This window comes from Aethalodelphis obliquidens, unplaced genomic scaffold (genome assembly GCF_003676395.1).
Source record: "Aethalodelphis obliquidens isolate GAN/ISIS:26980383/991018 unplaced genomic scaffold, ASM367639v1 scaffold3, whole genome shotgun sequence".
NCBI classification, from domain to species: Eukaryota; Metazoa; Chordata; class Mammalia; order Artiodactyla; family Delphinidae; genus Aethalodelphis; species Aethalodelphis obliquidens.
Window position 1 is genome coordinate 14,841,967 of NW_020837947.1, and position 26,469 is coordinate 14,868,435.

The 26,469-nt window shown below is 41.0% G+C and overlaps 1 protein-coding gene across 5 annotated transcripts in view; it reads right to left on the bottom strand.

Moving 5' to 3' along the window:
• The window catches only part of MTHFD1L (methylenetetrahydrofolate dehydrogenase (NADP+ dependent) 1 like), a 194,147-nt gene that overhangs the window by 121,573 nt on the left and 46,105 nt on the right, over positions 1–26,469 (bottom strand). For all 5 annotated transcript variants that reach the window (XM_027083497.1, XM_027083510.1, XM_027083501.1 and 2 more), the window contains 6 exons: positions 18,659–18,795; positions 17,175–17,221; positions 14,865–14,972; positions 13,892–13,966; positions 12,183–12,285; positions 5,389–5,465 (listed from right to left, as the gene is read on the bottom strand). In XM_027083497.1, the coding sequence (XP_026939298.1) occupies positions 5,389–5,465; positions 12,183–12,285; positions 13,892–13,966; positions 14,865–14,972; positions 17,175–17,221; positions 18,659–18,795 (547 nt within the window). The remainder of the gene's footprint in view (positions 1–5,388; positions 5,466–12,182; positions 12,286–13,891; positions 13,967–14,864; positions 14,973–17,174; positions 17,222–18,658; positions 18,796–26,469) is intronic.

The window sequence follows — 26,469 nt, forward strand, 5'->3', positions numbered from 1 at the left end:
ATCCTCCCCCTCCGAATTCAGCCACCGGACAAAACTGCTTCATTACACTCCTTCCCAGGGGCATGTGAGCCAGACAAGTTCAGTCTTACATAGGAAATGGCTGTGCCCTGGAGGGATCACCTCAGGAGATATTTTATTGTCCATTTCTGGCACCCACAAGAAAGGAAGTGAAGGAAAGAAGGAGCTTTCTGGCTACTTCCTGGTTGAGATTTCAGTAGTCACTCATTTACTGAAAACACATTACCTGAAAGGCAAATGCACCTATACTCAACTATTGCATTCTCAATATAACCCATTCCAAATCTCAGTGGTTTTTCATTGTGTGAAATTTAGGGTTTTCTACACCACCGTTCCATTAAAAACAGTACATATGAAAAGTAACTAAAAATGATGAGACTTTCTGCACAAAACCTGAGGCTAGAAATACTCTTAAAATATTAACTGTGTGGGCTTCCCCGGTGGCACAGTGGTTGAGAGTCCGCCTGCTGATGCAGGGGACACGGGTTCGTGCCCCAGTCTGGGAAGATCCCACGTGCCGCGGAGCGGCTGGGCCCGTGAGCCATGGCCGCTAAGCCTGCGCGTCCGGAGCCTGTGCTCTGCAACGGGAGAGGCCACAACAGTGAGAGGCCCGCGTACCGAAAAAAAAAAAAAAAATTAACTGTGTAAGTGATAAGTGGAATGTATAACACCCGTAAGTTCTTCATTTGTAATCGTTACAATTTCAAAATTTTGCATCTCTAGCAACATCAAAATGAAACAAGGATCAATATAAATATAGTTACTCATTTTATGTCTGAATGGTACAGCTAATAGAGGGCTGCTCACTTTTGTTTTGCAAATAAAATATTTCTAAATCACATAAAGGTGTAGATGAGATTATTCTTATTGTTTATCACAGATTTAGACAAAAGACAAAAAGCCATGTTGACAAGGATGCGAATCCCCTTTGACTCTGCAAGTATGGATCTGTTTATCGTGTGTATGTTACAGCTTATTTATGATAGCCCAACACCGCAAACACCCTAAGCGTCCATTAACAGCGAAATGGTTGTATCTATCATGGTACATCTACAAGATGTGGTATTATATAGGCATTAAGAAAATGATGATATAGGGAATTCCCTGGCGGTACAGTGATTTGGACTCCGCACTTTCACTGCCAAGGGCCCGGGTTCGATTCCTGGTTGGGGAACTAAGATCCCACAAGCCGTGTGGTCTCACAAGCCAAAAAAGATGATATAGATCAACATTAACTGACATAAAAAGATGTTCTCAATAGTTTTAAGGTTAAAAAAAGCAGTTAAACCTCTTAGATATAATCCCTTCTTACTTAACAATATGTATGCATAAAGCAATACAGAACATAACCTTGGACAAGTCACTTAACACAATATGGCAACTTTTCTCATTTGCAAACCAGATTTACAAACTAAATGTGCTCACGTATGTAATGGGCCTACCAATAAAAGGCACAAAATAGGCACTCAGATCACAGCAATTGTTAATCCTGCATCTCTCTAGTACCAAGATAGAGTACAAAAATACGCAGAGAAAATGTGAAGGAATTTCCTTACTATTCCTCTTCTGAAATCAGAAGTCACTGATTTCAGAAAGTGAACAGCTTTCCAGCTTCCATGTTATGTGTTTTTACACATATAAACACGTATGCTGGCTTTTTCTTAACATAAACTGGATTACGCTATATTCATTTTAGTCCAAATTCTTTTAACGTGTGTTTTTTTTCTTTTCCAAGATTTGATTTTATTATTTTTTTGAATTTTATTTTATTTATTTTTTATACAGCAGGTTCTTATTAGTTATCTATTTTATACATATCAGTGTATACATGTCAGTCCCAATCTCCCAGTTCATCCCATCACCCCCCCACCACCACCACTTTCCCCCCTTGGTGTCCATACGTTTGTATGGACAAACCTTCAATTTCACAATCTGTATGAGAGCTCCATGTCACTCCCCCGATATACACTTTATCATTTTCAACGGCTACCTGTTTCTGTTGTGCAAAAGGATACACCAAATATATGTAATCACCCCTAACGATGAACACTGGATTGCTTCCAATGTTCACCATTACAAAAAATGCTGCAATTAGTATCCTATATTATAGATTTTTTTTTGTACCTGAGTAAATAGTCCCCTCTTTTTAAGAAAAATCTGTAGTCCTGAAGTTAGAACTGTTCTGACATTTCAAATTTTAAATACTGACAAACTATCATCCAAAAGGCTTTACAATTTATATTCTCACTAATACTGTATAAAAGTCTCTATTTCTTTGCATCCTCACTAACGTTTAATATTAATTTATTTATGTTTTAATGAGCTCATAGATAAGTCTTATTATCTTCTACTTATCCTATTCATTTCTTTAGTATAGATTTATTGAACACCTACTACTCCTATGTAACAAAGTCCTATGCACTGAGAATACAGCAGTGAACAAAACATACCAAAACCCCTGCCCTTATGAAACTCACATCTTAGTGGGGGGAGGCAGAAAATAAACAAATAAGTAAGGATAGCAGGGAAAGAAAGAGGGAGCTTGGGGACAGGCAGGTGCAGTTTTAAAGAAGGTGACCAGTGAAGGCCTTACTGAGAGCAGTATTTGAGTATTAATTTATGGAAATTCTTTTTATGCTTGGCACTTTAACCCGTTGTTATATTTATACTGCGAATAACCTCTCCCAGACTCTTACTGGTCTTTTACTGATTTTGTAAATCATTTTTCCATATGGAAGATTTTAATTTTTATTTATGTCAAAATTTTTATTTATGTCAATTTTAATTTTTATTTATTTATTATCTATTCGTTAGAGTTTCTGCTTTTTATGTCAGTGCCAATTCTACTAGGCCAAACTACTGTGTTTGACTTATGCCAGCTTATTTTGTATTTTCTGTTCCAAATTTTTTTTTCTTTCTACTCAAGGATTCTAGATTGAAAATCCTGTTCCTTCAGAACTCCAAATCGGTTTTCCCAGTGTCACCTTGCATTCAGTGCTGTCAATGAGAAGTCTGATGACAATCTGAATCTTACTCCTTTGTGACTCATCAAGACTTTTTTCCTCTCTGGCAGCTCTTTGGAATTTTTTTTTTTTACCCTTAATTTCAACATTACGTGTCTGGGTGTAAGTCTACTTCATTTATGCCGCTCAGCACTTGTTAAGTCTTTTAATATGAAAATTCTAAATTTTCCTTAAAGTCAATAAATTCCCTTTTTATTATTTCCTCAAATACGGTCTTCCCTACATTCTCTGTTACTTTCACCGGTAACTTGAAATGAGTGTTAGAACTTCTCGGTGTGTCTCGTATGTCTCTTGATTTTTCCTGTATAGTTTCTATGGTTTTCCTTTTGGTGTGTCCCGTATGTCTCTTGATTTTTCCTGTATAGTTTCTATGGTTTTCCTTTTGGTAGTATGTTCTGAGAGAGTTTCTTAGATTGAACTTTCCTCTCTCATTCAGTTAACCCTATTCTTATTCAATCTACTAACTGGATTTTTACTTTGACACTACAGTTTTATTTCCAAGATTTTAACCCATTTTTTTCCCACAACAGCTAATTCTCAATCCTTGTAGGACAGTTCCCTTAAGCCTCTGAGAATACTGATGGTAATCTCTTCAAAGTCCCCCCCAACCCCGCCACCATCTGATCTGCAATCTTGTCTAGGGCATCTAAGCTTCTCTTTACTGCGTCTGGTGTCCCTGTTCATGATATGTGTTTTCCTTTAATACAGACGATTCCTGGCTTTGATGCTCCCTTCTCCTTGTCTGGGGACCTGATTTCTGACAATCTCACCCTGTCTCTAGACATTCAAGAGAGTAGGACATAGGACATGCTGCTCCTTGGCTTCCCGTCCTGCAGTCTCTCACAGGATTAGTCCTGAGGTTGCCCACTGTGCAAATGACAAAAGGCTGCCCTCTCCTAAGTGTCACAATATACTGCTTTTCCTTGCACCAGATGCTTTTCACTGCCAGCCAGGAAGCACGGTACACAAGCGAATCTGTGACTTTGATGTGAGCCGCCCCCCACGGCTGGGCCCCAACGCTGAGACCAATGTACCACTGGCTGTGTCTCAACACAGGTGTCCCAGGAAGGTGCCTGTGCACCAGTTTTTTTGGGAGCTGTCCCCATCCCTCTCCTGTATCTGAGAAGTAGGGTATCTAATGCCTTTGAATTTAGCGACCCCCTCCAATACTTCCACCATATTTTGGTTTGTGCTTTTCTCCACCCATCCAATTCCATCTTCCTATCTTTCAGAAGCTTCCCCAAAGAGTATGGCCATGACTCCAGTTTTCTAGCAAGGATACTGACTATTTGAAATCTGTCTGTGTGTGCAAGTTTCAGGATTTGGAGGAGGGATGGAATAGGGGCTTAGCTTGTCTTCTTGATTCAATCCCCATATTCACTTTTTAAAATTTAATTTTTTTAAGTTGAAGTATAGTTGATTTACAGTGTTGTGTTAATTTCTGCTGTACAGCAAAGTGATTCAGTTTTATACACACACACACACACACACACACACACACGCACACACACACATTCTTTTTTATATTCTTTTCCATTATGGTTTCTCACAGGGTATTGAATATAGTTCCCTGTGCTATAACGTAGGACCTTGTTGTTCAGGTTCACTTTTTAATTCAAATATTTCAAAAGATCCAAAAGTCTATTTGGTATGAGGACTGAATACTATAGTAAGAGTGATTCTTTTTAGGTTAATAAAAACTTAACAATGTAAAGGCCATAAATCTAAAAGTGTCTTAAGCTATAAAGTTTACTAAAAAAATAATAATTTAGAGGCCTGCTAGGCCTGGCTGAAAAATCATAGAATGAATTTATATTCACTAAGCACCATCACCCCATCCTGGAGACCTATTAAGATGAAGGTGGACATCATAATCTATCTTCTACATTTTCTGGATTTGGGTAATAAGACATTATCCTCAACAACTTCTCAGGCTAGTAAGCCAAATAACTGGGTGTTTATTCTTTGGTTTATGAAACGTGAGTAATGTGTCTGAGATTTTCATTTTTCAGTTGTTATGCAGATATAGTACGAACTGGGTGGGTTCGTACTATTTTATATCTAACGTATAAAATACGTTAGAACGTATATTCAAGGGATACCCTGAATGGCTCTTACCAGAAACACAACTAAAATCACACAGAAAAAGGATGGCAAAATAATATTGGAGACTTTCTGTCTCCCGATGATTTCCCAGTCCTGCTGAGGGACTGGAAGAAATACCTTGACTCATCAGGGGCCCACTGGTTACTGTGGGTGGAAGAACAAGAAGAGAAATGTGGAGAACCAGCTTCTGGGCCGCTTTAAGTGCAAGAGCAGAGTCCTCCCTGGAGAAAACACCACCTACCTGCCGAGAAAAGCCCTTCTCTGTGTTTCCCTGCCCGATGGTTATTTTTCGTAGAAATCGGTCATTTGTATCCATGACTGGAAGAGAAGAGAACAGAGCATCAACGAGCAGGGACTGGCTGCCCAGTGTGTGTCTGGCATTATTCTGGGTGTTGCAGAGGCAGCAGAGAGCAAGAGCTAAGGTTTGGCTTCCCTGAGCTGATGATCCCGTGGGAGGATCACAGAAAGGGGTCAAATAAACTAGGGATCACCCAGCTAGGAAACCAAGGAGGGGATATGACGGCGTGTGTCGGGAAGGGGTCTGGGGTGGGGTGCCGTTTTGAACAGGCAGTAAGGAAAAGCATTTCTGAAGGAGTGTCCTTTTTACACTGAAACCTGAGGCACAAGAAGAAGCCAATTAAGTCTCTCTGAAGGTTAAACATTGAACGAACATCTGACCCACCACTTCCAGGTATATATCCAACAGAACTGGAAGCAGCTATGGCATACCCATGATCATAGCAGCATTATTCACAACAGCCAAGAGGTGGAAACAGCAAAGTGTCTGCTGACAAATGAATAGATAAACAAAATGTGGTATAGACATACAATGGAATGTTATACAGCCATAAAATGAGTGAACGTTTGATATATTACGATACAACATGCACGGACGTTGAAAACATTATGCATGATGAAATAAACCAGATACGGTATGATTTCACTTGTATGGGGTTCTTAGAATAGGCAAATTTATAGAGACAGAGAGTAGAATGGTGACTACCAGGGGCTGAGGGGACGTGAGGACTTATTATTGAGGAGTGTTGAGGATGATGAAAAGGTTTGGGGTGTAGTTAGTGGTGATGGTGTAACCATCCCAAGCCTTGGCCTATATGCCATTAGTGGCATATATTTAATGCCATGAATTGCACACTTATGAATGATTAAGATGATATGCTATGTATATTTTACCATATAAAAAACCCCCAAATAAATAAAAGCAGTATATGTGGGGGGAGAAGTCAATGATGATTCGAGTAAGTATCAATTCTCTTTACTCTTTTCACTGGCCTGTATGAATTGCACCGATTTACATTTTGTTTGTGAAACCAAATCTACAATGCCAGAAAGTAAAGCCAGAGGGACACAGACTTCACTAATAATTTATACTGCATCAAACAGCAAGCCATCCACACTGACAGCTTAGATCCAATTTACTAAATGTTTAACATGGCTCTGACCAAAACGGTGGCGGGAATTGTGTATTTGGGGACTACAAGCATCTGTAGGATGAAATTGTGAACGTTTTCTTCCACACACAAGGCATGGACAGACGTGCCAGCCTCGCCCGCCTCTGCTGCTCCCTGACTCGCCGCCGGCCTCTTTCTCTACATACAGTACTCTCCTCTCGGGACTTCCCTGGGGGCGCAGTGGTTAAGAATCTGCCTGCCAATGTAGGGGACACGGGTTCGATCCCTGGTCTGGGAAGATCCCACATGCCGCGGAGCAACTAAGCCCGGGGGCCGACACAACTGCTGAGCCCACATGCCACAACTACTGAAGCCCGTGCGCCTAGAGCCCGTGTTCCACAACAAGAGAAGCCACCGCAATGAGAAGCCTGCGCGCCGCAACTAGAGAAAGCCCACACACAGCAACGAAGACCCAACGCAGCCAAAGAAAACTCCCAAAATCAAAAACAAACAAACCCTCTCCTTTCTCACACATACATATATACATTCATATTACCGCACATTCATACGGGCACCCAGGCAACCCTCCTCAAGCACACAGAAACCTCTCTATGACTTTAAGGCATAAGCAGAGGGCATACAGAGAAAGGAATGCCTCTCACTACTATTCACTAGCTAGTACTTTATTCCCAAGACCAATGGTGCAGAATCATATAAAGTAAAAATAATTCCTACTCTCACGTGTAGTATACACAATCTTATTGTGATCTTTTTATTGGTATTTCAGCTGGTTTTTATTTAGCAAAGAAAACACAAACAAGAACCGTCCCCCCCCCCACAAAAAAAAACTTAGTAAGATCCACCATAATCAGCGGCATCAGAAGGCCACCTGTGCGTTTATTAGCTCAGCCCTGGCAGAACAGGGCGTCTCACCAGGCTTTTGATGTCCATGGAAAGACGTGTGAAATGACAGTGATACATAAAAGAAATGTGAAGATTAAATTCTGATACACAAGAAAGATGGGTAACAGAAAGTAACGCTAAGTTAGTATACGGAACTCCTGCCCTCTAAGTGGTAGAGGTGAAGATGGAATGAGAAACATACTTATTCATTTCAGGGCTATTTACTGAGGGCCAATTTTGTGGCAGGTCCTGCGAGAGCTGTACAGGGATACAAAGGTGGACAAGACATCATTCTCTGATGGAAGGCGCTCACTGGCAAGGGGAGAGATGGAGAGTGCAGGCAGGCGTGGAGGGGGGACCCTGCAGAGGGGAGAGATCTGGTTTTTCACGCTTTGCCCTATACGGTCCCTTTAGGACTACACCGCTCTGTTTTGAGGAGCATCCAGAGTGTTCCTAGTGGCTTGTTAAACATCCAGCACCAGCTCAGGGACCGGGAAATACAGGGTAGGACATCGAGGCTAGGCCCACTACTTTGGCTTTGGCAGAAGTGCACTGATTCCCTGCAAGGCTGTAGGGGACTGCTGGGAACCCGTAACTGGATGTCAGTTCCCTGGAGACTGAGGCTTCTTGGTCTTTAGTCTAACGGCCTGTGAGGCCCCAGGGGTTCTGACACTCAGAAAAGCAGGGCTCACATCCTTCGAGGAACAATAAAATGACTTGATGTCCACTGTTTCTTCTGCTTATACTATGTGTTTCTGGAATAGTCTATCGGCTCCCAGTTCCACCCTGTTACCACGCACTTATGAGGCCTTCAAGCTAGTGACGGGAAGCATAGGAGAAAACAACCACGAGTTAAATTTCTTACAAAGGATAAAAGGGAAGAGGCGAGCATTCAATATGCGACATCTATGGTCTCAGAAGAGTTTTTTAGCCCCATGTGGTCACTGAGTGTCCCCTCTGCAGTTATCAAATTACAAAAGCATCTAATCTCACCCAAAGGCCATACTCTTTCTAGCTCTAAGCCAATACTGTTTGTAAAAAAAAGAACAACAACAAAGAAACCTTACTTTTTATTTATTTATTTATTTATTTTTGCGGTACGCGGGCCTCTCACTGCTGTGGCCTCTCCCGCCGCGGAGCACAGGCTCCGGACGCACAGGCTCAGCGGCCATGGCTCACGGGCCCAGCCGCTCCGCGGCATGTGGGATCTTCCCAGACCGGGGCACGAACCCGTGTCCCCTGCATCGGCAGGCGGACTCCCAACCACAGCGCCACCAGGGAAGCCCCAAAACCTTACTATTAAATGACCTCAATCTATTTGATGGAGAGTCCTATTTCCTATATTAATTCATGGGAATAAGAGCCAAACTACCTATCAAACATCATTCAAACTCCTCTGACCTAGGTGGCTTGTCTATAGCAATAATTAGCACTTTAGTGCCCTAAACAATAATATAATTCTAGTATTTATCTGGAGTAATTTTTTAACGTTATCAGTCACATTAAAAGTGATTTGCAACTATGGTATGCTTCAGTCCTTTCATGCTTCTTGGGGAGAAAGCAATCTGCAAGGTGGCCCTGGGTACATATGAGGGATTGTGTAGCCTTTCTTTTTCTAAGACCCACTTAGGAATAGGTGGCCCCATTTCTGGTGGCTGCCTCAGCTGGAGCCACAATGCAGATGCGGAAAATTTCTTGTGTAAAAATTTCTTTTTTAGCATATCCCCATGCTAGGTTTAAAATACACTGATTTCCAGGGCTTCCCTGGTGGTGCAGTGGTTAAGAATCTGCCTGCCAATGCAGGGGACACGGGTTCGATCCCTGGTCTAGGAATATCCCACATGCCGCAGAGCAACTAAGCCTGTGCACCACAACCACTGAGCCTGCGCTCTAGAGACTGTGAGCCACAACTACTGAAGCCCGTGCGCCTAGAGCCCATGCTCCGCAACAAGAGAAGCCACCGCGATGAGAAGCCGACACACCACAATGAAGAGTAGCCCCTGCTCACTGCAACTAGAGAAAGCCTGCGCGCAGCAACGAAGACCCAATGCAGACAAAAATAAATAAATTAAACAAATTAATTAAAAAAAATACTGATTTCCACCTACATTAATTTTTTGTTCACAAAACTGTTTTAAAGAGTAACACAAACTCACAAATGCCTTGAAAAAGCTGACTATGCATTTCAGATATAATGGTATAGTAATAATTAATCCTAGTTATAAAAAAAAAGTTAGGACTTCCCTGGTGGCGCAGTGGTTAAGAGTCCACCTGCCAATGCAGGGGACACCGGTTCGAGCCCTGCTCCAGGAAGATCCCACATGATGCGGAGCAACGAAGTCCGTGCGCCGCAACTACTAAGCCTGTGGTCTACTGTCCACGAGCCACAACTACTGAGCCGGCATGCCTAGAGCCCGTGCTCCACAACAAGAGAAGCCACCGCAACTACAAGCTCGTAAGAAACCGCAACAAACAGTAGCCCCTGCTCGCCGCAACTAGAGAAAGCCCCTGCACAGCAATGAAGACCCAATGCAGCCAAAAAAAAAAAAGGTAGTAGACTTCCCAATAAAATGCTGAACATATTCATATCGGTAATTAAAAATGATGTTGGGGGCTTCCCAGGTGGCGCAATGGTTGAGAGTCCGCCTGCCGATGCAGGGGACACGGGTTCGTGCCCCGGTCCAGGAAGATCCCTCATGCCGCGAAGCGGCTGGGCCCGTGAGCCATGGCCACTGAGCCTGCACGTCTGGAGCCTGTGCTCCGCAACGGGAGAGGCCACAACAGTGAGAGGCCCGGGCGTACCGCAAAAAAAAAAAAAAAGATCAGAGCAGAAATAAATGAAATAGAAACAAAGAAAACAATAGCAAGGATCAATAAAACTAAAAGCTGGTTCTTTGAGAAAATAAACAAAATTAATAAACCATTAGCCAGACTCATCAAGAAAAAGAGGGAGAGGACTCAAGTCAATAAAATTAGACACGAAAAAGAAGTTACAAAGACACCGCAGAAATACAAAGCATCCTAAGAGACTGCTACAAGCAACTCTATGCCAATAAAATGGACAACCTAGAAGAAATGGACAAATTCTTAGAAAGGTATAACCTCTCAAGACTGATCCAGGAAGAAACAGAAAATATGAACAGACAAATCACAAGTAATGAAATTGAAACTGTGATTAAACATCTTCCAACAAACAAAAGTCCAGGACCAGGTGGCTTCACAGGTGAATTTTATCAAACATTTAGAGAAGAACTAAACACCCATCCTTCTAAAACTCTTCCAAAAATTGCAGAGGAAAGAACACTCCCAAACTCATTCTATGAGGTCACCATCACCCTGATACCAAAACCAGACAAAGATACTACAAAAACAGAAAATTACAGAACAATATCACTGATGAATAGAGACGCAAAAATCCTCAACAAAATACTAGCAAACAGAATCCAACAACACGTTAAAAGGATCATACACCATGATCAAGTGCGGTTTATCCCAGGGATAAAAGGATTCTTCAATATACACAAATCAATCAATGTGATACACCATACTAACAAACTGAAGAATAAAAAGCATATGATCATCTCAATAGATGCAGAAAAAGCTTCTGACAAAATTCAACACCCACTTATGATAAAAACTCTCCAGAAAGTGGGCACAAAGGGAACTTACCTCGACATAATAAAGGCCATATATGACAAACCCACAGCAAACATCATTCTCAATGGTGAAAAACTGAAAGCATTTCCTGTAAGATCAGGAACAAGACAAGGATGGTCCACTCTCACCACTATTATTCAACATAGTTTTAGAAGTCCTAGCCATGGCAATCAAAGAAGAAAAAGAAATAAAAGGAATCCAAATTGGAAAAGAAGAAGTAAAACTGTCACTGTTTGCAGGTGACATGATACTATACATAGAGAATCTTAAAGATGGCATCAGAAAACTATTAGAGCTAATCAATGAATTTGGTAAAGTTGCAGGATACAAAATTAATGCATAGAAATCTCTTGCATTCCTATACACTAATGATGAAAAATCTGAAAGAGAAATTAAGGAAACACTCCCATTTACCATTGCAACAAAAAGAATAAAATACCTAGGAAAAAACCTACCTAGGGAGACAACAGACCTGTATGCAGAAAACTATAAGACACTGATGAAAGAAATTAAAGATGACACAAACAGATGGAGAGATATACCATGTTCTTGGATTGGAAGAATCAATATTGTGAAAATGACTATACTACCCAAAGCAATTTACAGCTTCAATGCAATCCCTATCAAATTACCAATGGCATTTTTTACAGAACTAGAAGAAAAAATCTTAAAATTTGTATGGAGACACAAAAGACCCCGAATAGGGAAGAAGAGAGTAAGAAATCAGAATGGCGGGTAGAGAGGGCAGCAGGACAATTAAGGGGAGAGACACAGACATTTTTACCCCCAAAGAGAATACAGGAGGCCAGAGATGAGACAGGAGAAAAGTAATTTTCCTCGGAAATCTGGAAGAGATGGGGTGAATGGGATGAGCTAAGGGTACAGCTTTTTCTCCTAAATAGGAGGCAAGGATGAGAGAAGAGGCTGGTAAATTAAGTGACGGAAATAAATGGAGGGATTATGTAACGCAAGCTAGGAAGACAGTGGCAAGAAATACAATTGGGCATTTATGCAGAGCTCCAATTGGAAGATATGTCACCCTCCCCATCTAGCCACCAGCACCTACCTCTCTGCCACGTGATGGTGGAGGGGTCAATGTCAAGACGGGCAAATTTCCTCATTTCCTCTTCTGTCAGAGCGCTCGGATCAGTCTTATTTATTCCCAGTTTCTAATGATTAAGAAGAACAAAATATGTTTTAGAAGGAATAAAAAGCAAGACGTAACCAAATTATCCCTCTACTTTTACCTTCTCCATGACTAGTAAAGCCTTTTTAAAAACTAAGCTGAACTTCAAGTAAATGGTAGGTTAGTCCAACTCATAAATGAATGGATCCAAACACCTCCTAAAATGGGAGACATTCTTTGTGTACTGTCACCTGTTATTCGAAGGGTGTATTTGTAATAATACACCCTTCGAATAACAGGTGACAGTACACAAAGAATAAGTGCCGTATCGTCTGTCATAGCCTAAGGCTCTCTACGTAGTCACCACATGCCATGCACAGAAGGGGCATAAAACTTCCATCTAACTGATGCTCCAGTTCACTAGTTGTTCTTTTCAGATACAAATACCAATAATTTTTTTTTTAACAATTTCCTCTTTTATTTATTTATTTTATTTTTATTTTTGGCTGCGTTGGGTCTTCGCTGCTACGCACAGGCTTTCTCTAGTTGTGACGAGCGGGGGCTACTCTTCGTTGCAGTGCACGGGCTTCTCACTGCGGTGGCTTCTCTTGTTGTGGAGCATGGGCTCTAGGCACATGGGCTTCAGTAGTTGTGGCAAACGGGCTCAGTAGTTGTGGCTCGCAGGCTCTAGAGTGCACGCTCAGTAGTTGTGGCTCGCGGGCTCTAGAGCGCAGGCCCAGTTGTTGTCGCACACGGGCTTCGTTGCTCCAAGGCATGTGGGATCTTCCCGGACCAGGGATCGAACCCGTATCCCCTGCACTGGCAGGCAGATTCGTAACCACTGCACCACCAGGGAAGTCCCTACCAATAATTTAAGTAACGATTATGTCTACGTTTTCAAGTTATTTCTAATTCCACAAGAAAAAAATTAAAACTTTTAAAGCATCTCTTTCTATAAAGAAAACACTCTAACAAAGTGGTTTTTGATAAAGTATAAGAAAAGAATCTGGGAAACAAACTATAAACGTTGGAGATGCTGAGGATACCATATTGTGCGTTATTCTCAACAAACTGAACTTGGTTCAGTAAGAAGCCAGGGGATGAATTTTTTAAACCAATTCTCACCAACCAGTGGCTGTAGATTATACCATTAAAGTTATTTTTTAGTCTGAAAAAAAGCAAAGGGAAGTAGGGCATTAAGTAGCAAAGAGCACTAGAAAATGGTAAAATGGATAAGAATTAAGAGCACATCCACAAATACAATCTTAGAATCTTGCTACAATAAAAACTGAAATAGATGAATTTTCAAAGTCTTTCTTAGAAAATTAAGAACTGTCATGAAAAGGAAGACTCTTGGCAATCTTCATTTGTTAGTTGACTAGAGTTCTCAGCAGAGTGGTGCTCTCATTTTATAGATGAAGAAGCTGACGTCTATAAGGGTCCACCTGCTTTTTGGTGCAGGATCAAGGCCTCAGGCATCTAGTTCTGGGCAATCTCTGTTACATTGTTCTGTCTATTTAGAGTTCAATATCTAAAAAAAGCATCTGAAAACCAAAATCAAATCAAGTTCAAAATTTCTGGTCCTGACAATTTTTCTGATTTGTTTCCAGGGTATTTTCTTTTTAAAGAACCATTAACTAGAAACTTACTTTCAGCCGAGCAAGTTGAATTTTTGAAAATTCTCTAACACCATTCACTGAAGCAACCAGTCGATTATACAGAGCCTAGAAATGCAAAATAAAAACAAAACTCACAAAAGTTTAAGGGCCAACCATGAACGTGGACAATTTACAGAATATGGTGAAGTTCATTACATTTATAACCAAACTGTTTAGATTACAGACCCTATTAAAATTCTTGGTTCATGTAAACAATTTAGACTGAAGTTCTGTCATTTTAATAAATTCGACTAGATCTGCAATAATGCACATTGTAAAGAGTTTGTATGAAAATACATTTCTTGATCTACAGCCTTATAACTACCAAATTAAAATTTATCTCTATATTTATTTTTGGCTTCAAAAACTCACTAGGGAGTTAGTTTAGTTGGAGGATGTTAGGACCTTTGTAAAATGTGTCAGAAATTCCCACTTTTATCCATGTCCTATGTCTATGAGGAATTAGCATCTAGTAGTCTGTCCCCTTCAGGTGTGTGATTTACCTCTCAGACCCTACAGCCCTGAGGCCCAAAAAGGGGGTCTGACCTGTTTAGCAGGGCATCTAGGATAGCTGCCTGTAACATCAGAATCTTAAAAAGATATCTCTCCAACCCCCTTAGCAGAGACCAGAGATTACACCCATGGGCAAAACTAAGAGAACTTGTCTACCAATTACCTTTAAAACTAAAGGTTCGTCTTGAAGACAATTTGGCTTAAAAAGAGCAACTAGCATAATTCTCCCAATAACCTGGTAGTGGTCATAAACTAATTTGAGAAACTTACCAAAGTATAGATCCTCTCCTTAAGAAATAAGAACATATATACAATTCACAACATTTTGAATAGAATTTCAGAGAACTTTCGGACTCCAAAAGTTTTTTCATGAATTCCTTAATCCAGGAATCCCAGGATAAGATGCCCAAAATGGCCTTTTGGGCATCTTAAAACAAGGAGCCTTTCTCACCTTATCTGTTTGAGTATTTTCATGCAAAATCCTTGTGTCGATAGCAGCAGCCAACAAGTTATTAGCAGCAGTGATGGCATGGATGTCCCCAGTCAGGTGAAGGTTGAACTATAAAATGAAACGGAAACATCTTTCTACTTGTTTCAAACAACCATTGCAGTACTGAAGGACTTTCCAAATAAACAAAATATTCTGCTAATGACATACCCTTACAACGCTTAGGATATGTTTTATATAGCCTGAATCCGAAGATCAGAAAATGTCAGTCTTCCACTTGACAACAGAATACTTGCACAGACTTTCTACTGCAAATTCTTCCTTTCTCAGGTTAAGAGTGAAACAATTCTGATGGACTTAATGACTGGGTTCCTTATTTTGGTTTTCTTTTTTCATGTACTTTTATGCACTGTTTTATAATTAAGAAAATAGTACCATATCAAATGTACTTTGGAATAAGGCAGGGAATAAAACACACAGTAGCAACAGAACAATATAGAATGTGACAGCCTGAGAAATAGAAAAAAAGTATCACTCTCACAACTCTCTATTTCGTTATTTTTCTTCTAATCTTACCTGCACACATGATTATTATCTGTAGAATCAGCATGTTTGTAATTTGCTAACTTTTTCAGATAGTTCTAACTACCTTGTCCCCTCAGTTTGGCCCAACTTGGGCCATGCAGGTGATGCCTATGACAGCAGGTCAGCAGCGCCCTTTCAATACTCCCCAGGCCACGTTCCTTACACTCCATCCCCAACCTGGCCCCCTGGCTCTGGAGCTTCCTGGCTTGTGACTGTTACTCATCCTCCTGCAGATGAGGCCTGGGGCTATTTTTCTCAGCCAAGCCTTGACTATGCTTTCTCACTCCCACCCCCTTCTCACTCCCACCCCCAACATTTGAAGATTATCCAAAATTTCCCTCTAGCTTCCATGATGCTCACATCCCTGTGGGTAAAAAGAAAACCCTTTCCTATTCCTTCAACAAAATCAACAAATATTTCCTAGTGAGCACCTCTTACGTGCTGGGCACACTGCTAAGTGCTGGGGCCCAGGGGGTCTAACTCCTCACAGCCCGATGGGACCACACGGAGGTAAACACAGAGCAGGAGGGGATCCGTGGGATGGAACAGAACCTCGACGGAGCAGGTACCATTTGAAATGTGAGCTGAGCAGGGAAGGCAGGAAAGGGAAGAACATTCCAGACTTGGAACCAAGAGAAAACAGGGCAAGGAGTTTGACAGGGTGGAGACAGGGAGGGTGGCATGGGAACCTGAGACACTGGGGGTGGAGAGATGGCCGGAGCATGACGGAGTAACTGCTGAAATGCAGGCAGCAGAAAAGGACATGGGCTTTAGGAAGACTTCTCAGGACCTGAACCGAGAGGCTGATGTGGAGAGTGGAACTGACGGGACCTGGTCACTGGTTAAATCCAGGGGACAAGGAGGTGTTAATACAGGGTGTAGAAACTGGTCTTGCAGAAATAAGAATTGACACCATCGGCCTATTTGGACCATTTGTTTTTTGGAACTGTGGTTGTCCCTCAGTATCCATGCGGAATTGGTTTCAGGACCCTGGAGATAGCAAAATCCACAGATACTCAAAGTCCCTTATGTAAAATAGTGTAGTATTGGCATATAACATACTCTCATCCTCCGGTAGAATCTAAATCATTGCTAGACTACTTATAATACTCAGTACAATGTAAACGTTACGAAAATAGTTACCAGTGTGCATTAATTCAAGTTTTGCTTTTTGGAACTTTCTGGAAAATATTTTTTCCTGAGTATTTTCAAGCTGCAGTTGGTCACAACCATGAATGTGGAACCTGTGGATTTGATTTGGAGTCTCAGTTCACGGAAGTGAAGAGTCCAGGCCTTCCCGAATTCAGCAGTGTTAACAGATGATGACGGAGATACAGCTCTGCGTCCTATCATCCAGAACCCTTGAGGTGGGTTTTGGGATTCAGAATTTTTTGGAATGTAGAAAGGTAGTGTGATGGACACGTAATTTATTTATAAAACATTCCAAGCAGGGTCCAGGTCAGCATCCATTAATCAAAAATAATATTTCTGCAGCAAAATATATGAATATTTACACCTAGTGGCACAGACAAAATCCATAAGTAGCTGATTAACAGTAAATGTCAGGTTTTCCCCCAAATGGGTCAGGCAAACATTTCTGGTTTTCAGAGCCTTCAGAACTTTGGGATTGAGGATAAAGTACTGTGCGCCTGTATTTACAGAAGCACAGAGAAAAGGTTCCAGGAGGGAAAAACAGTGACACAAGACACGTGTCTCTTGGAATCTTACCTCTTCCATAGGGATGACCTGGGCGTATCCACCACCTGCAGCTCCTCCTAAACAACAGAGCAGGTACCATTTGAAATGAGTTGCCAAGTACAGGAGCCCCAGGGACACAGCTCCCCAAGCCCAACGGGGAGGCACGTACCCGTAAGATGTAATAAAAAGAGGCAGTGAGAAATAATACGTCTCAGGCAAAGCAGAACAGAAGGTGAAGAAAGTTCACCCTACGTCCCACTATATAATTTAAGGACTTTGGTGTCTTTGTTTAAAAGGGGGGTAAGCAGAATACAGCAAACGGCGTTACAGCGAACATGAGATTCTTTCGCTAATTTATTATTAGATCTATGTGGCTATGCTTCACCTAAATGGCACATGCATTTAAAGTACCAAAAACTTTCCTAAATAACATCTACCTGATCAACAGACTTACACATTACAGACTTCTGTCAGTTTATTTTAGTTAATAGTATATATGATTTATCATGCTGCTTATCCCCCAAAATAGTAAAGTTATTACATTAAAAAGACTTCTCTATCCTAAAACAATGATACCTTCTGTGTCCACATCATTTTACAGTTGACCTTATTTTTATACACTATTTTGCCTCACGATAATCTGGTAAGCCTAGTACTATATACCTTTTACACTTTTACACATGCAGCTCAGAGAAGTTATGACTGGCTAAAGGTCACACAGCGGTAAGAGACACAGCCACAAATAAAACCCCAGGCTTCTTGTCCACATCTAGTGTTCACTGCACTACATAATGTATGACATTCTAACAGTACTTAAAGTTAGGAGTTGTTAATATTTGTAACACTAATATAAATATAATACTGCTAAAAACCACAAAGTACCGAGAACAAGCAGTAATTGTAGCAGTAAAGGCTATTATAAAGTGAGCTGAAGAATGATTCATGATAAATCCATGAAGCAAGACTAGTGGCTGTGGAGGTGCCAGATCGCAGCCCAACCACAGCCACAGAGGAAGTTCATCGCATCTCCCGGTCCACAGCCGGTTTCCAGAGCTCCTTGGGGCCCACGCAGCAACTCCAATGACATGAGGCTTGGGGCTGACCTAAGGGATCTCTTAACGGTTTGGATGGAAAGACCTTTAAGCTTGGCTGGGATGACACAACACCAATATAAACAGTTGAGTTTCAAAACCGCTCGGCAAAGAAGGTACTGATGAAATGGAAGGCTTTCTGCTCAAGGCTGGAGTCCCGAGCGAGAGCCCAACCATCGCTCAAGGGAAGCAAGGGAATCGGCTTCCTGAGGGGCTCCGCTGAGACCTCCCCCCTGAAGCTCTCTCTGCGGGAGGATCATGCTGCGGCGACCTCCTGAATGTGCAGGGGGGAGGGGGAGGGGGGGAGGGCTGCAGGAGTGCATGTAGAGATGAAATGTATCAGTTCCCCCAGTAAGTTGTAACTCCACGATTGTTGGTGATAAATTTTGCCCTGAAAAACATACTAGTTGTTAAATAAACTACCTTTCACTCCAAAAGTCGGTCCTTGAGAAGGCTGCCTCAGACAGGCAAAGGAGTTGATGTTCAGGTGCGCAGTCAATGCCTGCACGAGCCCAATTGTAACTGTACTTTTCCCTTCTCCCAGAGGGGTGGGTGTGATCCTGGTGTGGGGGAAAAGGAACAGTAAATTTAATATTTTCTAGACAACCTATGCACAGTCAATCTATGGTACAAGAACCAACTCGGAGGAGACTGAGAGAGACCAGGCCACTCCAGAATCACTGAACCATTCAACTTCCTTGGATCTTTTTATAGTCTACCCACATCACAAAAGTCCGCGCTTAAGCTAAAATCAAGATATAGACAAATCTTTACCAAGAGTGCCGAGAAAGAAAAGTTAATTCAGCAGTAGCGCCAATAACACTATCAACTTCAAGAAACGGCAAAGAATTATTCATCAAAACGATTTAAATAATTAAGCTGATGTCCTTCTCTTGCTGATGGATAAGTTGGCATTTGTTCTTCCAGGGCCATTTACCGAGGGCCTTAAGTGGGCACGAGGCCTAAGTCAATGGTCCAGGGGTGGTGAGGCATGGCCAGACTCTCATTTTGGAAGGGATTCTAATGTCCCCATTCATCCATCTCCTAGATATCAGTGTCCGGGGCTTGTCCAGCCATGTTTAAACACAAGCTGTGCTGGAGGCTCATTACCTCCAGGGTGGCCCATTCATTTCCTGATAGCTTTTACAGTTAGACAAGTTCTTTGTCCTAAAGAGGAGATATCTGCATTCCTGTAGCTTCCTACAGACACACTCAGCCTCTCCCTTCCCATACTGGGAAGGAGTAAGTCCACAGCTCCTAAGCACACTCAGGAGGTCAAGTCTGCTCTGGGAGCTCACTGTTGAGCACACACCCTACAGAGCCAAGCATCAGAGGCTCACAACATCAAAGAATTAAGTAATGGGACAGGCATCTATTACATTCCCAAGTAAAGACCCATGAAATTGCTCCTTGGCATATCCTAACCACTATTACAAGTTTCAAAGCTTCTTTTGCCTTACAATTTAGTCTTCTGTGGGTTAGATGCTGTGAGCCAGATTGTCTAGGACGCTCAACCAAAACAAAACTGATGACAGAGTTTTCTGACCTAAAAAACCCAGCGATGTGACCACAAAGAAGCAATACAACTATCTCCGTCCACCACAGCAATACAATCAATCACTCTTTCAGCAAATATTTCTTAAGTGCCACTGTGTCCAGGTAACTAGACCCCGGGGACACAGTGACGACCACACTGGACTCCACTGCTGACCTCACAGAGCTTATGGCCGATGGGAGATGTGGAGAGATCAATGAGCAGTTACAATGAATGTGAGAAACGCTGAGACAGAGGAAACAGGGCAATTACACTATATTATGAGAGCACACAGGACGATCCAAGTAGACTTGGGACAGCAGGGAAGGCTTCCTGGTGGAAGTAACATCTGAGCTGAGACCTGACAAATGGATGAGAGTTCGCCAGATAAAAGTGAGGGTGGGTTTGGGGTAGTTAATATGCTAGGCTCCGTGCTTTATATTTGTTGGGTTAATCTTCATTTGATAAACGAGGAAGCTAAGGCACAGGAATTTTAAGTATCCTGCCCAAGGCCACACAATTAGTAAGCAGTAGAGCTGGAAATTAAACCCAGGCAAGTCATCTGACTTCACTAGGTTATTTCTATGGATGGAAATCATTATCGATAATGAGTAATTTAAAGCATGGGAATGGAGACGATCAGCCAGTGGAGGGAACAGAGTACAAAAGGGATAAAGAGAGAATTGTTAAGAACATGGTCTCTTAGGGAATAATTAGAAGAGAGCAAAGGGAAGCTAAGAAGGAGCAGTATTAAGTTCGGGAAACCCTGACAGGAGGCAGAGGTGTGACAGGGGAATCTTCGAAGGGAGCCATGGAAGCGTCCCCAGACTCAAATGCAGTCCAGTGAAAAGCGGTCACTGGATGGAGCAACAAGGAGGCCACTGGCAGGGAGCTAGTGATCCCACTGGAATGCTCCTCGGTGGTGACGTACACTTCCAACCAAGAGCCGCAGGCATCACGATCTTACGTAAAGAAAATGCAGGTCAGATGTAGGGTGGATTAAGTACTGTACTGGTATTTACTTCTTGCAAAGGAAGAGAGGCTTTACTTAAATGTGTCACATGAAGGATTAGATTTTCATCCCTAAGGATATGCTCACAATGCTGCTGGCGAGAGCCAAAAGCAGACACGCCCAGAGATGACCTCCCAAAAACTCCAGCTAAGCGTCCAGCTCTTAATGAGAAACACAGGACTGCTGAGCGTTCTGCCAACTGATACAATTCAGGAAAATCAGAAAGTAGGAAGTATTTACGGGGAGCAATCAAAGGAGAGCTACCAAAAAAATTTTATTTCACCTTAATTCCTATATTTGGCATCAAAATTTGGCTTAATTGTCATCTCACGATCCTTAGCTCACCTTCCAAACTATCAAGTTGACTGAGGAAAGAATAAGCACCACGTTAACCTAATTTCTTTTTCTGTAAGAGCCTGGAGTTTATGGAAATGGAACTGGGGGTTCTGCTCATTATCTTCCACATCTTCTCCGAGGATATTTATCTGCTCCCTCCAACTTCCCACAGGACTCATTTCGTGCTTATTATCTAACTTTTCAGGGGGCATTAGGACTACAAGCTTGCTGAGGTGAAAGACTATTTCCATTGCGTTTCTGTCACATGTCCAGGCATAGATGAGCAAAAAACATTAGAAAAAGAAATGACACCTTTTCTAAGACAAATGTTATTCACTGTCAACTACAGTAAAAACGAACTGAACGAGTTGGAGATCTCCCAGACATCTCCAACTCAACGATAAGACCCAGGTCCACTCAACGACCAGCAAGCTACAGTGCTGGACACCCTATGCCAAACAACTAGCGAGACAGGAACACAACCTTACCCATTAGCAGAGAAGCTGCCTAAAATCATAATAAGGTCACAGTCACCCTAAAACACACCAACGGACATGGTCCTGCCCAGCAGAAAGACAAGATCCAGCCTGACCCACCAGAACACAGGCACCAGCCTACACAACCCACTGAACCAAACTTAGCCACTGGGGGCAGACACCAAAAACAACGGAAACTACAAACCTGCAGCCTGTGAAAAGAAGACCCCAAACACAGTAAGTTAAGCAAAATGAGAAAACAGGGGAATGCACAGCAAATGAAGGAGCAAGATAAAACCCCACCAGACCCAACAGATCAAGAGGAAATAGGGAGTCTACCTGAAAAAGAAATCAGAGTAAGGATAGTAAAGATGATCCAAAATCTTGGAAATAGAATGGAGAAAATATAAGAAATGTTTAACAAGGACCTAGAAGAACTAAAGAGCAAACAAACAATGATGAACAACACAATAAATGAAATTAAAAATTCTCTACAAGGAATCAATAGCAGAATAACTGAGGCAGAAGAACGGATAACTGACCTGGAAGATAAAATAGTGGAAATAACTACCGCAGAGCAGAATAAAGAAAAAAGAATGAAAAGAATTGAGGACAGTCTCAAGAGACCTTTGGGACAACATTAAATACAACAACATGAGAATTATAGGGGTCCCAGAAGAAGAAGAGAAAAAGAAAGGGTCTAAGAAAATATCTGAAGACATTATAATTGAAAACTTCCTTAATATGGAAAAGGAAATAGTCAATCAAGTCCAGGAAGCACAGAGAGTTCCATACATGATAACTCCAGAAGAAACATGCCAAGACACATATTAATCAAATTATCAAATGTTAAATGAAAAGAAAACATAGTAAAAGCAGCAAGGGAAAAACAACAAATAATACACAAGGGAATCCCCATAAGGTTAACAGCTGATCTTTCAGCAGAAACTCTGCAAGCCAGAAGGAAGTGGCAGGACACATTTAAAGCGCTGAAAGGGTAAAACCTACAACCAAGATTACTCTACCCAGCAAGGATCTCATTCAGATTAGACGGAGAACGTAAAACCTTTACAGACAAGCAAAAGCTAAGAGAATTCAGCACCACTAAACCAGCTTTACAACAAATGCTAAAGGAACTTCTCTAGGAAGGAAACACAGGAGAAGGAAAACACCTACAAAAACAAACCCAAAACAATTAAGAAAATGGGAATAGGAACGTACATATCGATAACTACCTTAAATGTAAATGGATTAACTGCTCCAACCAAAAGACAGACTGGCTGAATGGATACAAAAACAACACGCATAGATATGCTGTCTAAAAGAGACCCACTTCAGACCTAGGGACACATACAGACTGAAAGTGAGGGGCTGGAAAAAGATATTCCATGCAAATGGAAATCAAAACAAGCTGGAGTAGCAATTCTCATATCAGACAAAATAGACTATAAAATAAAGACTGTTACAACAGACAAAGAAGGACACTACATAATGATCAAGGGATCAATCCAAGAAGAAGATATAACAATTGTAAATATTTATGCACCCAACATAGGAGCACCTCAATACATAAGGCAAATGCTAACAGCTAAAAAAGAGGAAATTGACAGTAGCACAATAATGGTGGGGGACTTTAACACCTCACTTACACCAATGGACAAATCATCCAAAATGAAAATAAATAAGGAAACACAAGCTTTAAATGATACATTAAACAAGATGGACTTAATTGATATTTATAGGACACTCCATCCAAAAACAACAGAGTACACTTTCTTCTCAAGTGCTCACGGAACACTCTCCAGGATAAATCATATCTTGGGTCACAAATCAAGCCTTGGTAAATTTAAGAACATTGAAATCGCATCAAGTTTCTTTTCCGACCACAGTGCTATGAGAGTAGATATCAATTACAGGAAAAAATCTGTAAAAACTACAAACACATGGAGGTTAAACAATACACTACTAAATAACCAAGAGATCACTGAAGGAATCAAAGAGGAAATCAAAAAGTGCCTAGAAACAAATGACATGAAAACACAATGACCCAAAACCTATGGGATGCAGCAAAAGCAGTTCTAAGAGGGAAGTCTATAGCAATACAATCCTACCTCAAGAAACAAGAAACATCTCAAATAAACAACCTAACCTTACACCTAAAGCAATTAGAGAAAGAAGAACAAAAAACCCCCAAAGTTAGCAGAAGGAAAGAAATCATAAAGATCAGAGCAGAAATAAATGAAAAAGAAATGAAGGAAACAATAGCAAAGATCAATAAAACTAAAAGCTGGTTCTTTGAGAAGATAAAGAAAGTTGATAAACCATTAGTCAGACTCATCAAGAAAAAAAAGGGAGAAGACTCATATCAATAGAATTAGAAATGAAAAAGGAGAAATAACAACTGACATTGCAGAAATACAAAGGATAATGAGAGATTACTACAAGCAGCTATATGCCAATAAAATGGACAGCCTGGAAGAAATGGACAAATTCTTAGAAAAGCACAACCTTCCAAGACTGAACCAGGAAGAAACAGAAAATGTAAACAGACCAATCACAAGCACTGAATTGAGACTGTGATTAAAAATCTTCCAACAAACAAAAGCCCAGGACCAGATGGCTTCACAGGTGAATTCTATCAAACATTTAGAGAAGAGCTAACACCTATCCTTCATCAAACTCTTCCAAAATATAGCAAAGGGACGAACACTCTCCAATTCATTCTATGAGGCCACCATCACCCTGATACCAAAACCAGACAAAGATGTCACAAAGAAAGAAAACTAAAGGCCAATATCACTGATGAACACAGAGGCAAAAATCCTCAACAAAATACTAGTAAACAGAATCCAACAGCACATTAAAAGGCTCATACACCACGATCAACTGGGGTTTATCCCAGGAATGCAAGGATTCTTCAATATACACAAATCAATTGTGATACACCATATTAACAAATTGAAGGAGAAAAACCTTATGCTCATCTCAATAGATGCAGAAAAAGCTTTTGACAAAATTCAACACCCATTTATATAAAAAACCTCCAGAAAGTAGGCATAGAGGGAACTTACCTCAACATAATAAAGGCCCTATATGACAAGCCCACAGCCAACATTGTTCTCAATGGTGAAAAAATGAAACCATTTCCTGTAAGATCAGGAACAAGACAAGGTTGTCCACTCCCACCATTATTATTCAACATAGTTTTGGAAGTTTTAGCCACATCAATTACAGAAGAAAAAGAAATAAAAGGAACCCAAATCAGAAAAGAAGAAATAAAGCTGTTACTGTTTGCAGATGACATGATACTATACATAGAGAATCCTAAAGATGCTACCAGAAAACTACTAATCAATGAATTTGGTAAAGTAGTAGGATACAAAATTAATGAACAGATATCTCTTGTATTCCTATACACTAATGATGAAATATCTGAAAGAGAAATTAAGGAAACACTTCCATTTACTATTTCAACGAAACGAATAAAATACCTAGGAATAAACCTACCTAAGGACACAAAAGACCTGTATGCGGAAAACGATAAGACACTGATGAAAGAAAATAAAGATTATACAAACAGATGGAGAGAGATACCATATTCTTTTATTGGAAGAATCAACATTGTGAATATGACTCTACTACCCAAAGCAATCTACAGATTCAGTGCAATCCCTATCAAACTACCAACGGCATTTTTCACAGAACTAGCACAAAAATTTCACAATTTGTATGGAAACACAAAAGACCCCAAATAGCCAAAGCAATCTTGAAAAAGAAAAACGGAGCTGGAGGAATCAGGTTCCCAGACTTCAAACAACACTACAAAGCTACAGTAATCAAGACAGGATGGTACTGGCACAAAAACAGAAACACAGATCAATGGAACAGGATAGAAAACCCAGAGATAAACCCACGCACGTATGGTCACCTTATTTTTGATAAAGGAGGCCAGAATATACAATGGAGAAAAGACAGCCTCTTCAATAAGTGGTGTTGGGAAAACTGGACCGCTACATGTAAAAGAATGAAATTAGAACACTCCCTAACACCATACACAAAAATAAACTCAAAATGGATTAAAGACCTAAATGTAAGGCTAGACACTATAAAACTCTTGGAGGAAAACATAGGCAGAACACTCTATGACATAAATCACAGCAAGATCCTTTTTGACCCACCCCTTAGAGAAATGGAAATAAAAACAAAAATAAACAAGTGGGACCTAATGAAACTTAAAAGCTTTTGCACAGCAAAGGAAACCATAAACAAGACGAAAAGACAACCCTCAGAATGGGAGAAAATATTTGCTAATGAAGCAACTGAAAGGATTAATCTCCAAAATTTACAAGCAGCTCATGCAGCTCAGCTACAAAAAAACAAACAACCCAATCCAAAAATGGGCAGAAGACTCAGACATTTTTCCAAAGAAGATATCAGATTGCCAACAAACACATGAAAGGATGTTCAACATCACTAATCATTAGAGAATTGCAAATCCAAACTACGATGAGGTATCCCCTCACACCAGTCAGGATGGTCATCTCAAAAAATCTACAAACAATAAATGCTGGAGAGGGTGTGGTGAAAAGGGAACCCTCTTGCACTGTTGGTGGGAATGTAAATTGATACAGCCACTATGGAGAACAGTATGGAGGTTCCTTAAAAAACTACAAATAGAACTACCATATGACCCAGCAATCCCACTCCTGGGCATATACCCTGAGAAAACCATAATTCAAAAAGAGTCATGTACCACAATGTTCACTGCAGCACTATTTACAATAGCCAAGACATGGAAGCAACCTAAGTGCACATCGACAGATGAATGGATAAAGAAGATGTGGCACATGTATACAATGGAATATTACTCAGCCAT